This window comes from Atractosteus spatula, chromosome 15 (assembly GCF_055471065.1).
Source record: "Atractosteus spatula isolate fAtrSpa1 chromosome 15, fAtrSpa1.hap1, whole genome shotgun sequence".
NCBI lineage: Eukaryota > Metazoa > Chordata > Actinopteri > Semionotiformes > Lepisosteidae > Atractosteus > Atractosteus spatula.
Window position 1 is genome coordinate 11,588,047 of NC_142720.1, and position 18,584 is coordinate 11,606,630.

At 34.9% G+C, this 18,584-nt stretch overlaps 1 protein-coding gene across 1 annotated transcript; it reads left to right on the forward strand.

Moving 5' to 3' along the window:
* The first annotated feature begins 15,299 nt into the window (after positions 1-15,299).
* prokr1b (prokineticin receptor 1b) lies at positions 15,300-17,633 on the forward strand. Its single transcript, XM_088934331.1, has 2 exons — positions 15,300-15,766; positions 16,937-17,633. The coding sequence occupies exons 1-2, from the start codon at positions 15,300-15,302 to the stop codon at positions 17,631-17,633; spliced, it is 1,164 nt and encodes a 387-aa protein (XP_088790457.1).
* Positions 17,634-18,584: the final 951 nt, after the last annotated feature.

Consider the following 18,584-nt stretch of genomic DNA (forward strand, 5'->3'; position numbering starts at 1 on the left):
TTGATCCTTGTCACTCAGACCTTTGAGGGTGGCAAGGTTGTGTCATTAGCAATTCCAAGCAAAATTACATACATCTGTATCAAAATATCTGTGGTGACTATAGTTCAGCCTTTGATGTAAAATGGTATTTTTTGTCAGCTTCATCTTACTAAAATATATTGAACACCTTTCAAGCACCATGTATCTTTCTGTTCTGTACACAGAAAATATTAGTTCAGAATCAAAACTTCTGAGTAAAACTATAGTTAACCTCGAAAAATTGTATAACTATAGCACAAAAATGTCAACTGCAGTGCATTATGTTTCAATGGTATAATTCCATTAAGATACTGTATCACCAAGGTCAGTATAGAAAGGGATAGAAATATACAAAGTCAAGAGAATTTATTTTTTAAGTCATGCAGGTCTCTCTCTCACAAACAAACTGAAAGAATTCTACTACAAGTAAACACATAAAATAATGTGCAGCAGACTACACCTACACAGCCAGTAGGGTCTTCCAACCATCCTTTACCATTCAAGAGCATTATGTCAGATGATTTTTCTGCATACAGAACAATAGGAAAACATCTCGGCCCTACCTTGTTTCGTCAGCTACATTGAAATCAGCTTGCTCCTATTTTCACAAATATCTTCAATCTATCTGTTAAACAGACAAAGGCCCTGCAATGCGTTAAGAAGGTTACTTTTATACCAGTACATAAGAATTGTGAGCTGCCCCAGCTACTACAGACCAGTAGCTTTGACGTCTGTTATTATGAAGGTGTTTGAGCAGCTCATAGCCAATTTCCTGTCTAATGTGCACTTGGAACCATGACAGAGTAAACAGGTCAGTGGATGATGAAGTCTCCCTGGGGCTCCATGATATATCTCAACATCTAGAAGTACCAAGCACCGTAGTCCAGATCCTCTTTATTGATTATATTGTAGTTCTGCTTTTAAAATGATCATCCCTCTCAAGCTTTTTGATAAGCTAGCACAGATGGGTATCAATCAGACTGTGTCATTGGCTACTGGATTTCCTTTCTGCTAGGAAACAAGTGGAGAAGCTGAAGGCTCTCACACTGAGTAAAGGTGTTCCTCACAGCTGTGTCTTTTCACTTCTCCTTTACTCACTGTACACAGTATTTCACATTCAGATTCCGTCAAAATATTTAATTCCACTGATAATACTACTCTCATAGGGCTCACCACAAATAACGAGTCAATATACAGAAATGAAGTAGCTGAACTACAGTAGCTGAATGGTGTTTTCTAAATAACCTGGAACTAAATGTCAATTAAACAAAATAACTTTTTAAAGTTAATTTTAAAGCCCTGGTCACCACCCAGTCACTCTAACATGGGAGTTCAACACATCCATTAAAGAATAGTCAATACAGTTAATGAAATTTGGAGTGTCACAGGAAACAATGACCCTCTTTTACAGGTCATTGAGAGATCTTTGACCTTTTCCATGACTGTTTGGTACGGCAAAACTTCTTCCCAGGAAAAGACACAGCTGTATATCACCTTTAAAATTGTAGGACACTTCTCTCGACTGAAAAACAAAGCTTTAAAGATCCTCTCTGACCCTTCTCACTCTGCCCAACCTCTGTTAACTTTCCTCCGCTCTATGTAAGCAGCTTAGGTCTATCAAGATAAGGATTACTACAGTAGGTGCCATAACAGTACCTGCCTGGAGGCTATGAGACGCATGAACTCTGCACTTTGGTTTTTTGATTGATTTCTTGCACTGCTCATTGTTATTGTATCTAGTGTCACTGTTATTAAGCTTATTACTGGTGTGCGTTTAGAACAGTATGTGAAGATGTGTTGGATGGATGTTGTTTATTATTGGCTCTATGTTGCATATTTAATTCTATGAGCTCACCAAACCAAATTCCATGCAACTAGTTGCTATGGCAATAAAGCATTGTACTTGAACTAATTGAAGTATGATATGTAAATGCTATTGCTTATTGATATATTGCCAAATATCAAACAATATTAGTCTTAGTTACTTTGAATTTGCTAGTCTTATATTTTTTGTTTTTTACATTGCTTTGACATTTCCAAGCCTACTGTAAATAATGTCACAATATTTGGAAGATGGATAAAAGGAATCATTATTAATACTCTAATGTAGTTTGATGCTGATTATAGCTTTGTGTCTGTATAATCACATTTATTACTCTACACAGCCATCTATTCCCAAAAACAAATCAGCTTAACATACAGGAAATACATTTCTATACTCCTAGGGTAATAGAACATTTATTGCAAGCAACAGTAGCTACAGCACAGGTGTATTACATATCACATTGTAAATATCTGAGGCTTTTAGCTAAATAAAACTTAATTCACTAAAATCATACAGTATGTCATATTACTAAAATGTAAAAGTGATTTATTTTCATAAGCTTTTATATATGTGGGCATCTTTTTAAAAATAGACCCTTCAATGTTGTATCTTTTTAGCTTGGTATTTTCTGAAATCCTCACAATTACTGCAATAATATAATATAGAATAAATATTTAATGTTCAATTAGAAATACCAATATACAGAATATACAGTATAAGCTGCCTTAATAGCTCTTTGAATTTTAGTTTTTCATGATAATTTATTCAATATTTTAAGATTTTTTTTAATTGATTTCCAGTTAATACAATGTACACAAAATGACAGTGCTTTGGTTCAGAGGGATGCAGGAAGAACCGCCAACTGTTTCAAAAACTTGTTTTCTGAAGGCTAGGTCCACTTCCTTGCTAAAACGGACTTTCCTGCTTGAACTTATTCTGTACGAAACACATTTTTCCAGGCCTCTGGCGGAGTGGGAACAACCTCTGCCTGTGCCACGCTGTGGTTAGAAAAGGAGGGAGGGCATCATAAGATAAGATAGCCATATACAATTTCTTACAATAGGAATTTTTCTTTTTGCATACCCCAGCTTGCTCTCCATGAGACATACAGGCACACAGACAAGGAGAGAGAAGCCATTTATACAGCACCCCTGGAGCAGCTGGGGTTAAGGGCCTTGCTCAGGGGCCCAACTGAGAAGGATTCCTCTGCCGGCCACGGGATTTGAACCAGCAACCTTACAGCCACAGATGCAGATCCTTAGCCACAGAGCCACCACACTGCCCTACCTCATCTGAGGTAGCACTTGGCTTGACAAAGAGATTTACACTCTTGCGGAAATCCGGTGCTTCATGGTCATGGTCTCTTGCTGGACTGCTGATCAATCAGATTATATATTGCTTTCTGACACCTGCCTAGTGCTGCAAGCATCTTCGAAAATGAATCAACAGTTCAGAATAATAATCTTTTACTTGCAATTCGAGTTGGGAACTGTGTCAGCATGCATAGAAGGGTAAATGGTAAAAATTGTACCTCTGTTATAAGAGCAATTACAGGTTCTACTTTAAAAGATATAGTTTAATTACTAAAATATTTTAAATGATTTTTGTCATTTTTATGGGAAGCCTACTCCTATTCAAAAGATCTGACAAAATATTGTACAAGGTGTCCATTTGACACAAAGTGTGCATTATTTTTTATAGTTCTGAGTTTGGTTTTACAGCATCTAAGAAGTCCAGATGCTGATACAGAAAACAGTTAACCTGAATGTATTATTACCAGTCTTCTTTGCAGGTTGTTCCCAGCTGCTTGCCCATTTCATGCCAAGTCATTGACATTTGTGGCCATTAAAATTAATCAATACGAGTTCAAGGACAGAGTTGATTATAATGCCACAGAAAGCATCAGATTCATTTCAGTACTTGAACTAGCTGTTCAAATCCATTGTCGTTTGCTTAAATGGACTAGTAGTTACCTCTAGTACATAACCCTCCTGGGGTTAAAATGGGTTATTATAAAGGCTATTGAGTGGGACTTATAATAAGAAGAAACAATAAGTAAAAACACCATTATATGTTTTTTGTATCTTCTCTTCTTTTTTTCCTGAAAGCTGTACTTAAGGACTGGAGAAAAACAGGTAAATTAGAACCAGAGTTGTATCATTTTTAGAACAAAGCACCTAAGTCAAGAACAGCAGTCACAAAAGAAAAGTACATTTTGAGTAAAGGGTTGTATTTTTCAGTCATACAAATCAAAGAAAGCTGCCTAGCACTACTACAAAAAGGCAATTTCTCTTTTCAATGGACCAATAGCATATTATTTATATAATGGAGTATTTCAGTTCTGATGGGACTTCTGTTAGCTTCTTTCAACAGCAGTGCCATAGAAAGAATTTGTTTAATATATTTTTATTTACAATACAGTATATCCTCGGTTGACAGAGTGTAGAGGTCAGGGAACAAGTCAGCTTTTTATTGTGGTCTCATAAATGTGAGCAAATTTTAATAAGACTGGAGACAAAACAGTGCTCGGAAATGGAGAAACACTACTCCAGGACATGCAGCTTATGGCTATTTACTGTTGCTGTCACTGGTTTTTTATCTGTATCCAGGAAAACATTCTTCCTAGATAATAAACAAGTCAACTGTTAGAAAACAGAACTGAAACACTCCCTGAAATCGCACAACCTGAAACAATCCCAAATATGGAAATTCATCCATTCCACCATCACCTATAACTGCATCACTGAAGATCACAGAGAGATGGATCATAAATTGGAAAATGGATTTTAAAAAGGAAAATAAATTGGAAAATACCCTGGATGTGATTGCAGTCCATTGCAGGACACACACAATTACATAGATGAACAATTTAGAGGCACCCAAAAGTCTAGTCAGCATAGCTCTGGGAGGTAAGAGAAAAACTGAAGAAAAAAACATGCAAACTCCCCAGAGAATGTACCCCAGAACAGAAATCCAAACACCTATCTTGTTAATTTAACTTCAGCAATTTATTAAGTTATCATTAGAAAATATGTGAATCAAAGTAGCACACTGCACTTAAAAAGGTTAACAGTCTACATGTTTTATTTGTACTGCAGAACTTTCACAACTATCAATCTTTTGAAAGGCTACGATTTAAAAAATAATAATATGTAACTTAACAAATTATGTATACTGTCAAAAATGTACAGTAGTTTACTGAAGTATTAGAATGCAAGACACAATGCAGAAAGTGCAATGTTTATTTGTCAAAAGCTTTGTTAAGAACTATTACCGAACAAATGTGGAAGGGGCAGAACGATTGGAATTTTACTAGATAATTTTATGGCAAACTTCTACAATTAATGTTTCAATCCAAAGTGTTTCAATTGTTCCTCTCTGAATCCTTTCCAATTGTTTAAAAGAATAACAATGCAGATCAAGTACTCACTTTAATTAGGCTCACATCTGAAAATGGAGTATTAAAAATTCCAATTATCAGGTTTCATAGCCTAACTAATCTCCCTTAGTGACAATCAAGGATGAAATGTTTCTTCTTTTGATCATTTACAATAAAAAAATCATCTAGGTGGACCAAATAGCCTGCATAATTAACCACAGTGAAGAAGGCATACAGTTACGGAAACGACAATTCTGGCACTGGCACTAATAAAATCCATGCTAACAAGTGCCTAACCAGCTCAGTGTGTTAACAGGACTTGGAACCAATGAAACACCCACACAGCAAGGGGTTGGCATTATGGTTTAAAAAGTTGCTACTTGTGAGGATTAGCCATGTTCCGGAGGTCTGAATGTTCACTCTGGACTGGTGCTGTGACTCAGGTTAGTGAGTCTGACACTTATCAGTTACTGGGGCTGCTGTCGAGTTTGGAGAGGAAATTAACTGAGATAAGTAGAAGGACTATTAACTTCTGACATAGTTGGTTATCTGAGGCTCCATATCAGTGCAGACAAATCTTCACAGCCACAAAATCACGGTGCTTGCTAGGGGATAAGCAGCATACAGTATAGCAATTTAATTACAAAGCTTTTAAAAGGATAAAACATATTGTTTTCCTTGTAGACTTTATGCAGTTTTCCTGAATATCAAAGCAAATGTCTGAATATCAAAACAAAGGGATTTCATCATCTTATTTCACTAACATTTTCACCAAAAACCTGTTGCATCTATCGATTGCAATGCATCCAAGCGCTATCAAAACATGGATAAGTCCTAATCAATTTAAGATGTGTGATGCCCTGAACTTAAATTCAGGTCAGAATCATTTCTTCACGGACTGTGTTACAATATAAGCATTAAGATTGCACACAGAATTCAAGCTATGTGTTTGAATGTCTGCCTTATTCATATCGTTTTCCTCTGACTTCTGTATTGCAAAGTCCCCTAGCAGCCACAGCTATCTTACCCACTGTACTGTATGTTTCCTACTGTCCTATTGCACAAACCTTTGTTCAGATGCTTTCTGTTAGCCTGAGTGTGTTTTAGTCATCATAGGCACCATATGTGCTACTATGCCAACAGTTTTGCTCTCAATTCAATGATGTAAAAAATGTTATAAATCTTATAACTTCACAAAGGACCTTTTATTTTTTCATGAAATATGAAATGTTGCTAGTGTAAAATCCCATAACACTATTTTGTTATGGGAACCTAAGCTGGAAAATACCTTTTTTATACTTCAGTGTTCTCAAGGTATCAATTACTGTCTAACACAACGAGGAGAAAATACAATATGATCCTGGGTTCATTGACTTCAAATAGGTAAGGCTAGGTTAAAGCAGAAAAGTAATTTATAGGATGCTTTTTTAATATAGTTGGATAGACTATACAAGCCTTTTCTTTGAGAATATTGAACATGGCAGCATAAAAAAGTTGCTGGAATGCATTCATTTACACATAGTGTTGTAACTTAAAAGCCAGGACAGATTGCAATTTTTGAGAAAGATTTCACAGTCCTTGACACTAGATGAATAAAGGAATCAGCCGGCTTATTACAGATAAGGAGCCCTTTTAATGACTGGCTTTCTAGTGATTTGTAAATCAAGAATGAAGGAAGAATAGAAACATATGGTTATCCAGAATAACAGGAAGAAAGACCAATAAAAATATAAGATCCTAAGTATAAGTATTTGGAAGTTCAAAAAAGTACATAGTGCAGTTTCAGATGTTGGTTTTATTTTAATTTAAATAACAGATATTTAAGGAAAGATACCTGTTGAATTACTCTTCCAGAAAAAAACACACTGAGATTCATATTTCCTCAGACAAACGCCTAGAATTTTTCCAGAGCTCAGAAACTGCTTCTTTTCATGGCACTTGAAGTTTAAATAGTTATTTAGACGAGAACAGTTTTGGTGGACATTCCTGGGATCTCAAAGCAATTCCTCTCCTGAAGACTATTTCACAAAGCCTGGCAGTTTTCCACTGACAATTCAACACATTTTAATTTTTACTGGGTGCTGTCAGCCTAAGAAGAAAGCCTCACACATGCACTTGACAGAAAAGTGAGTCTTTATGATGCTCATCATGATGGTCACTGGTGCAAAACTGCTTTCCTTGACATAATCCTGTTAAATCAGGTCCATAGCTCAGTACATCAACAGAACTGTGAGGATGGGAAAAGAACAACAATTTTATCATTAAATCATGACCTTGCATTCATCCCCAAAAGATCATCTAAAGTCAGTAAGACAAACAAGATCACCTCTACCACAAAAATTAGATTAATTCAACTATTTTAAAAACAGAGTTGTATTGCTTCATTCACTAACTTTAGATAGATCTCATCTATGGCATATTTGGTATATGACAGATACATATTTCTAAACAAAGTTGTAAATGATCAGATGTCAAGAAATTAGCAAACTTAATCAAAGTAACTAATATTGACATTGATCTATACTGTATTTTAAAAGTTAAACTTCAGTATTTTTGCCTCGTGCTTTTTATAGCAGAGGGAGTAGACCATTGACTTTAGTATGGAAATAATTTGATTGTGGGATTAAATTACATTGGTCTTTGAATTGATGAACTTTTGATAGTAAATAAAACATTATTACAAAATTAGTGTTGTTAACAGGCTACTGAAAACACTGCATTTTTGTTCAGAAGTACAGAAGATGAGAAGCAAAAGATAAGAATTAGTATATTTCACTAAATATTTAGGTTTATTTAAACAAATATTATTAGCATAGAAGAGGCACACTTCTGCTTCTTATATACGGTACTAATAATATTGTAATATCAAATAATAATATGCTAAAGAACTTTGTCTTTGCCGAACCTGAAGTATGCCGTCAGTTTCATCCTTGATAAACAGAAAAATATTTTTTAAATATATTAGCTATTTTCCCAACTCTGCAGGATATTATGAATTACTCATCTTTTCACTTTTTTTTTCAGAAAGCTTATAACCACAACTCTCAATATACTTCTCTTAAGCTATCAGGGCCTCAGTTTACCCATGGTTTTACACGAGCTTACACAAATGCTGTATGACTTAATCTAGTCTTTAAATCTGCCCAAACAAAATATAACAAGGCCCCCGAATGAGATGGGTTGGGCATGACATTGGCCCAAGCCTTTTCATTCACTCCATTGATTAAATTTTCCAAATCCTGTGGAAAATTTAATCCACTTATAAAAGGACGGAGTCCAATCTCACCACTGTCCAGCTGTTTGAAAAGTTTATCTATACGTTTTGACAACCAAAGAGAAAAAGCAGAACCAATTAATTCAATCAAACGATCTGCCAATTCCTTAAATAATGAGTGACTCCGTTACTCTAAAACCAGCATCAACTCTAATTTGTTGACAGTTTGCAAAATATAGACTCTTTGTCAAAAACAAAACACTAAAACATTACCCATAAAACAGAGTTTACTCCAAAAGCATCCTAATCAATAGTCTATCACACAAAGCAGATCACCACATGACATGACAGTACAGGAAACCTTAGCACTAACTTCCAGATTTTCCGTCTGGCCTAAATCTTGTTTTTCTTGCTTTCTACACAGACCTGCAATTTCTTTCTGCTCAGAAAGAACAGTTACGCTGAGGCAGAAAGATGTCATTATTACTAACAAGATATTCTTTCAGGTGTTAAAAGTTCAGAGTTATTCACGAGTGATCATTTGCCTCACTCCTTTTTGATATTTATTGTTGGACAAATGCACAAATTACCATAACATAGCACCTTTCAAAGTTCACTGTAAACAATATTCAAATTTTGAAATCTCACTCTCGCCAGGAGACTTTTGAATATAGGTCAATGTATTTTTTACCTTTTAAACCTTTTTAATCTGAAGACTACAATGCTCTCAGATAATTTTATTTAATCAAAATGGCAGGTGCATGTTCACATTTCTGAATACCGTATATTGATATATCAGTATAAAATGGAAACGATTCCTTAAAAACGTATGTGCTCTGAACACATTTACAGTATTTTACAGAACGTTTAAATCACATCAGGTGTGCTATTAGCTTTTAATGGTTGAGTAACAGGAAGGAAATTGTGAAGCACTCAGAACCACTAAATTGGGCAGTTACTGCAACTGGTAAATGAGCAATAAAATAGAAACCCTAGTTGTCCAGTTTTTTAAGAGAGTTACAAAAAAGAGGAAGCCATTTAGCTCATCACTGAATTCCTAGTTGATTATGTCTTAACATATTTTATTAGTAGCAGATCTGAGAATTCCATCTATCCCCCTATTAAATGATCCCAAGGAGACAGCATCTATCATATGACTTCAGAGCTGTTTCATAAATCCCACAATCTTTTGTAAAAAAATGTCTCTCGGGTTATCAGAGTTATAGGTTTCACAAATCCAAAAATCTCATTCTTTCTTCTTGAATTTCCATTATATGATACTTTAGTCTTTTCTCTGAAGTTTCAAATGACACAAGTAAAGAGTAATAAGTAAATTACTGGACTGAATTATGGATTTGGAAGGTTATACTGTACAAATTGCAATATGATGCATCAAAATGCTGCAATAGGAATCATTCCTATGTGATATAAATAAATGTTGAGCATATAAAAACAGCTCAGTAAAGGTTATCATCAGCCGCAGGATAACACTGAGGTTAATTTAACAGGTTAAGGTCAATAAAATGCCAAAGAGAATGGAACTAGGTTCAGAGGACTGACAGTTGACAGTGTTATCCATGAAAAGGCCAAAGCAACAGGGAATCAAAGTATATAATGCTAAAAGAACAACAACACAAATATTCCCAATATTTTTAAAATAAGGTTAGTTGTGCAGCAGTGCTGTTTTATTTTTTTATTCATTTTATTTTATTTAAGTCCTTTCATTCAACATTTTGAAAAAAGACCTAATAAACTTTAATTTGGTCTGATGATTACCTTGCAGTGCACAGTGTGAGAAAACTTACCAACAGCACTTTATTTAAGCCATCAAAAGACCTTTAATCTTTACATCACAGCCTTTTCTAGCTAAGAAAGAGCACACAGCAAATTATGGCCACACTGTAGCAGCTACAAAATATGTCTTATTTTAATATGGTTTAAAGTAAGACCTGCAAAAGCAACCCCATATTACCTGGAGTCTTGGTTACAATGCATCACTTTTGTAATAAACAAGTACTGTACTTTTTAAAAAAAATAATCAATAATGAATTACATTTTTTCTTTATGTGTAATTATAGAACATGATACATGATGCACATTTTTATTATTTAGCTATATACTGTAGAAATGAACCAACTGCATGGTAATCAATATTTTAAAACATTTTGCACCATTATAACCATTTTGTCATGTTTTGATAAATATGATGAAAGAAAGTAACTTAAAAAAACACCAGTCTCAATGTTCCCAAGTATATCTTGAGCTATGGCCACATAAAATAAAACATGAAAATCTTAAAATGTCAAGCACCCCTGCTTCTTGAACTGTGACAATCATCATTACCATCCCTGTTTTCTAATTGTTTCCTCCTTGGAGGATAATGTATTAAATCTGGAAACATGCTAATTAGGCACAGATATCTAAGTACCAACACAGAAATAATTTGAAGGCAATTTAATATAATTACTTTAAACAACATCATTTTAAATGTTAGGATAACTGTTTAGAAAATGTTAACAGACTTTCTAGCACTTATCTCATTTGATGAGGCTATAAAGTCTGTTAACATTTTCCAAAGTACAAGTACATGATTTAAAACCTAAAAATGTGAACTCTTCTGTTTGTCCAGTGAGACAAGTAATCATCCATGGTTCTATAGTACAGATATGAAATGTATACCCAACACTCAAACCTCATCAGGACACACTGAAAAGTGGATATATTACAATTATCAATACTGGAATTCAATTTAAATAATTGCATAGGCTTAACAACTGACAGTAACTGTATAACTGCGTATGATCTTGGCAGAAAGTTAGAACAATAATGAAATAACAGTTTTGTTCACTTGAAAATCAATAAAAATGTATCGTTTGCATCTAAGTCAGTTTATACAGAAACGTGCTTAAACCACAACATAAATCACGTCCAGTAACTAAACACTTGGATTCAATGATGGGTGACTGCACTGTGACTGAGAATAATTCAGTACATGAATAACTCTTTAACACTTTTCTATAAATAGTGTTTATAAATAGTCTTTGAATGTTGTGTGCTGTCTTTGTGGATTATAGTGGATGAAGGTTCACTTTGTTTTCTTAATGATTAAAAAGTTTAAATTATTTCTGCTTTTAAAAATGGAGAGATGAGAAACAAAAAATGGTGCTCCACGGGGGCGTTTTACATTAACTCTTCCCCAGAAATAATCTTCACACCTAAGTAATTTATTTCTCAACTATTTCATGTTTTATTTTCTCTGATCCATTACTTCACTGTGATTTGCAAAAGACACATCACATTTTTGTTTCGGTAATCTGTGTTTTAAAATACAATCCTTACTCAAGTAATGAAATCATGAAATATTAGTATAATATGTCACTTTTGTAGATTCATATTATATAATTCCAACAGTTTCAAAGGTTATACAAGTCTTCAACTTCTTTTTGTGAAAAACTGAAAACACAAGAGCTTTGGTAGTTCCAGTTTGACATTTGTATATTTTCTGCATGCAAGATTTTGTCTTAATCTTGAAACTGCTCTGTCTTACCTGGTGCATTTTGATCATTTGATCAGGAAGAGGTGTTTCACAAACAATGAAATGAGTGGTCTTAGGCCCAGCAGCACCATCTTGTTCATATACTGTAACTCCTTGCACTTTGACAATTATCACTGGCTGATTCTTAACCACCCTTCCTTGCACCACAAGTGACAAATCAACAGGCAGACAAATGCATTCTGAGCAAACCCTGAATCCAGGACTGTCAATTCAGATCACATTTGATTTTTATTTTTTTTAAGTAGAAATATAATGTATGCTGCTATTTCATGTTTGTTTCTTTCTCCAGTACTGTTTTTGTCTTGTTACAATATGTATTAGATGCAATGGATTTTCATTCAATTGCAGTTGACAGCCTTCAGTATACTGTAGTTATAATGCTCTCCCACTCAGAATTCCAAGGTATTCATACATCAGTGAGGTAATGGACATTTTCCAATCAGCTTTTATTCAGTTCATTGTGCTCTGTAAACAATTTAGCAGGCTGACCTATTCTGAGGCATTTGTGTATCTACTGCAAGATGCAGCGTGATGAATCAATAACCTGACAGGGACTTTTTATTATATTTAGAAATCTTGACTTCGTTCAGTTAATAACATGCTGCCCCGAGCAAACTATTGAAGGTCATCCACCCAAACTCCAAAAACAAAATAAATGTCTTCATGCCTCTTTAATACACAGATACGTAACAAATTGTTTTGCGTAAAAAAAAACTAAATACTACATCACCACTAGAGGGAGGAAAGCAAACCATATGCTATACTGAAACGGCGCAGATCAGGCTCTCAATACGCTCTGCAACTGTGTGCTTTACTTCAAAGCAGATATAGTGTGTCCTATTAAGCAAAAGTGCCATACGCATGAGAGTAAAACAACGTATTGTAAAAGTTCAGCTTTAATTAGTATTGAAGAAATAAAAGTATCATCCATGGACAATGAAAGAAATTCTGAACTAAAGGTAGGTTTGATCTTTATATTGCAAGGGTTTATAAAGGGGAAGGGGGGTTGCCTTATAATTCAATTTATCATGAATTACCACTTTGCACAAAAATAACACGCAAAAGGCGGACTGTATATTAAAATTTGAAGTTTGACTTTACTAAATGCAGCATTTATTGTATTTTAAATAATAAACTATAGAAACATAACGACAAAAATGTATTGCATAGCGCTATTGTTCTTAATAAATCTATTTAACTGAACCATGAATATATGATACCTATTTAAGTGACTCGTTGAGTTCAGCGAATTATCTGTGAATAAGCAGAAAAATCTAAAATATTTGTAACCTTTTCCTAAAACTTTTATGTTTCGGAATATTGTACTGCATTAATTATTATATAGACAGTTGTAGACACATTTGCAACGATTTTATCTTTTTTAATTATTGTTTTTAAAGTTTTTTTTCATGTTCATTAAGAATTTTGGGTATTATTTTGATGTACTTTTTCCTGCAGTAGAACTGTTACTGTTTTGATCAAAGTAGTCATTGTACCTAGGCACAAACCTAGGCTTAAACTAATTCATTGGAAATTTACTGCACACTCGATTTTCATAATGAATGCAAAGTCAGCTTCTCCTTAGCTCTGAGATCATAATTGGTTGAAAATGTACTGTATGCATATTGTTTTCCTCTTCACAGGTACCGTATATACGGACTATTCAAATATATCATAAAGAAAAAAAAATGTTCTGAAAGTGCCTTTGTTGGATCCATTGGAATATGAACACGTGTAAAATAAATTATAAAGGTAGCATTTTCACTTAACATCAACTGAAAGCAGACTGTTACTATTACTTTTACTGTGAAAATGTCTGAGTAATTTGTCTAACGAGATGCTAAGACAACACCCTGACAGAAAAACAGATAAGGATAACTGTCGGAAAAGCTCGATATGGGTTTCGTAGTATACCATGGTCGCATACAGGGATTAGACATTTAGAATAGTAACTGCAATTTCTCAAAACCTGAGATCAGTAATATTGAACAGCATCATACTGTTATTGCAAATGTGTGCGAAAAAAAAACTACAGGAATCTCTGTTATTCTGGATTGTTTCATGCAGTTCTGTGATAAATTTTAGTGAAGAGCTCCTTTGGGGCATTATTGCAATTGTTTCAACTTAGAATTTGATTTGTCTTTCAAGTGTCTGCAGACAAAAACACTTAATATGAATCTCTGTAGCAGTGGGACTTAGCTGAGCTGGTAAAAGCGTTATAATAATCCAGCAATAGTAATGGTATAAATATGGAATATGGAATTTGGTTTTATGTAAATCATTTTGTTTGAGAAAATACATTTGCTTTTAAAGTATTAATGCGTTATATTTGAAACTGAGGTATTAGTGAAAGATAAGCACATAATGTCCAGGGTTTTTAAGAAAGAGGTCACAAAATGGCTTTGTCAATGTTGCTTCATCCTTGGTACCCTGGACAGCTTCCAGCAGACAATCATTTCGAATTTTCGGACATAGCGGAATGTAGTGTAATAATTCCTGAAATATGTTTAATCATTCCACCATGTTATGTTCATTGTCATGGTTTATGTTCTATCTCATTCTAAATTAAATCGAAGCATTAAGAAGAAATGTTAAAACTTTGATGTAATAAATAAAAAATTCCCCAATTTTCACAATAGTTTTTTCTGCGAAAAGTTGCTGCTACACAGATATCAAAACTTAAAAAACAATCATTTTTGCACAGGAATCATTAAGCATTTATTTATTTAAGAAATTAAACAGTTGCTATGTTACAGACATATTTTGAAACTGAATGTTAATTATGGAGAACCTGCCTTGTGATATTGTTTCATAAGATATGTATGAAAAAACTTAAAAACTCTCAGAAAAAAGTAATACAGTTTGTCAGGTTACCCAAGTAATGGTATTTGACCTTTGAATAGGTTGTTTTCTTTCATCTTTTCATCTATAGTACTTCAGAGTTTTTAGTATCTCATTCACCCAGCATTTATTTTATGAGGGACTGCAAGGTCAGTATGCCCCCGTCAACATGCTTTTTGTACCTACCCAATAGCATTATTTATGGGTCTTGGGAATGCATTTTTTATTGGCATTTCTGCACTGTGTTCACCTTTTGATGTGTTTTCAAAAGTAAAACGTGGTACTTTATATTTCAGGCATGGAGCTGACGATTCTCTTTTGGCCATTTGAATAATGTGTGGACTTTGATAGGAACGCCGGAAGACTTTGTCCATTTAAGCTCAGCAGTGAATATTAGAACCTCGTTGATTTGCCTCCAGAAACTATTTCCTGCAAACAGTAAAACTGAACAGCTAACGTCGTAGACATGGGTGAAACTAATAGCAGCAATTTTGCTGCAGTGTACACGGTAACTGAAGAATACATATCCAGAAACATTAATTACCCTCACACGTTCAACTATGAAACAGACTATGAAATCCCACCCGATGAAATGCCGGATATGACCCAGGGCATGGCCTTTTTTGCCGCCACAATAGTGATTGGTGTGGTTTTGATATGCATCATGTTGGTTTGTGGCATCGGCAACTTTCTGTTCATCGCGACCCTGGCTAGATACAAAAAACTGAGAAATTTGACCAACCTGCTCATTGCTAACCTGGCCATTTCAGATTTCATTGTGGCAATTGTGTGCTGTCCTTTTCTTGTGGATTACTATGTTGTGAAGCAGCTCTCCTGGGAACACGGACTAATGCTGTGCGCCTCAGTCAATTACCTCAGAACAGTGTCTTTGTACGTTTCCACCAATGCCCTCCTGGCCATAGCAGTGGACAGGTGAGTTGACGTGATTTCAGGTTTTAAGATTTCTCGTGGTGCACTGCATGGGTCATTCTTTCTTGTCATTTCATTGCACTTTGTTTGACTCTTCCTTACCATAAACAGAGATTTTTAAAACCTACATTAAATCCAATGAAATTTGAGCACTTTGTTGCCCTTCTGTTTGTGGAACCCTATTACCAGACACAATAGCTCAATTCAGTTATAGCTGGACTTTTTCAGACTCTAAACCATATGTTAGGAAATTTGAAAGAAGGGATTCATCTTATTATTGAACTTGTCACACAAAAATTGACTTTCTTAATTATTCCTGAATAAAATACTGTACGTTCTACAATAAAATTCAATTGATGAGATATGTATCTCAAAATAGAATGTGTTTTGAATCTTTGTTTAAAAGGTAAAATACAATACAGCAATAAACTACATGTGAATGAAACTGAAGTTCAACTATACATTTGTCCTGCATGCCTACTTCTTTGCTGTCTCTTAAATAACTACAAGAAACTATAAGAGTCGGTATAAGAAATATAGGCATTACTTTTTGTTTGACTAAAATAACCAGTATGCAGATTTTTATTCTGATGGGCTCTTTTTGTACATCCAAGTTGAATCCCTTACTTTTTGTAAGTAGAATCTCATACAGCCGGTGATATACTGTGCTGACAGGACACTTGAAAAGATTTCATATCTTATATATCATTTTATATATTTCATATCTTTCACATCAGCTCTTCAGGGACACTCTGTTGGCAAAGACAGAGCTCCTTCTAGTCTCTTCATCACTGACCTCGCAACCAGATGTTTTTTTTTTCCTCTTGCCACTTTATCTTATTAAAACACATTTTTATTTCTACAATCATGTCAACAAAAACATGTCTGTTTTTTCGGGAAAAATGTCAAAGAGCCATAAAATACGTGAATTGTTTGTTGAAACCGCTATTTAAGTTATTCAATACTGTCGGTTTGTGCTTCACTTATAAAACTTTGTGTGCTCATGACTAAATCTTTTTTTATCACATCACTTATCACTCATTATCATTAATCCCATATTAAACTTTGCTCAGAACTTAAAGCAAGCATTCAGTGTATTAAAAGGTCCTTGACTCTTGATGTATATGTATTTCAGTGGCATTGGCTTAATCTCCCAATTTCATTTTTCCTTAGATATATGGCAATTGTTCACCCTCTGAGACCTCGTATGAAGTATCAGACAGCTTATTGCCTCATCACTGGGGTCTGGATTGTACCCATTCTCATCTCTATACCTTCTGCTTATTTCGCAACCGAGACCATGTATCCACATGGTTTGAGTCAGAGCAAAATCTTCTGCGCGCAGATCTGGCCGGTTGATCAAGAGATTTACTACCGCTCCTACTTCCTCTTCATTTTCGGTGTGGAGTTCGTTGGCCCTGTAGTGACCATGGCCATGTGCTATGCCAGGATTTCCTGTGAGCTGTGGTTCAAAAGTGTCCCTGGATTTCAAACAGAGCAGGTAAGGAAGAGGCTTCGATGCCGGAGGAAAACCGTCGTGGTGCTCATCGCCATCCTGACCGCTTACATTCTCTGCTGGGCTCCGTATCACGGTTTCACCATCCTGCGGGACTTTTTCCCAACAGTGTACTCAAGAGGCAAGAACTCCCTGACGGCCTACTACATCATTGAGTGCATTGCCATGAGCAACAGCATGATCAACACCTTCTGCTTTGTGAGCATGAAGAATAATACTGTGAAGTATTTCAGGAAGATCGTACTTCTGAGGTGGCGCTCCACTTATGCTTCAAACAAAACCGTTGACGAGCTAGACATGCAAACATCAACAATACCCGTCACAGAGGAAATAGACTGCATACGTCTGAAATGAAGTATTAGAAGTCCGCAGCTGTGACTGTAGGAGCCAGTTATTGATTTTTGAGCTGGGTACTTTGCTGTGAACAACAAGGGCCGCGTTAACATGGCAGAATCGTCAAAAGGTTAAATCCAAAATTAAATAATTTAATTCCATCTGTGACAGATGTGTTTTGGTATGACTACATTGAGTTTGCTCTGTAGCACAAAGTTTTACCTTGCTCAGTTGTGGTTGCTTCAAAGCTCTGTGTGCCAGCTGAACGTAAAAGCATTTAAATGTCGTTCCCTCCATTTACCATAGTCTTGTCTACCTACAAGTGTACAGACAACTGAAGTCTCAAGTACTGTGGTAAAGATATTAACAGCACATTATTATTTGTGTTCCAATTTGATATTTAAAGAAATAGAGATTATTTGTACAAAGGAGTTTGTTGTATTTTTCAGTAAAAGCAGAAATAAAATGAGTATTGTTGTGCAGTGCAAAAGTCAGTGTCTCTTTCTCAGCTCAAACAATACCTTGATGTTCAGGTATATTAAGTATTGCATGGCTTTTGAATTCTGAGTGTTTAAGTTATCACTTATTTTTATTTTGGTGTGTGCTACAAAGATTGCCTTCTGTGTCCTTGCTCATCCAATTTATTGTTTCTTATTTCACATTCTTTTTAATTACGAGAGGAAGGAAGAAACTAGTTTAAATCAAACAAAAAGCCATTTCCTAATCTATCCATTTGAGAATAAAAAATGACTGTGTTGCTATGGATCCATTTGATCTTATTAAACTAGGTTAGGTTTGTCTAACAATTCAGGAACAAATTTCCCAATGAAGACATCTGGTCTCATTTGCAATTGGGGCGCTGATTCATTTTTTCTTTTTTCTTTAAAAATGTATTTTTTTACATTAGTCAGGAGCACAAATCTTTCATAAAAATATAATAAAGGTTAGAAATGAGAGGAGGCCATCTAGTTT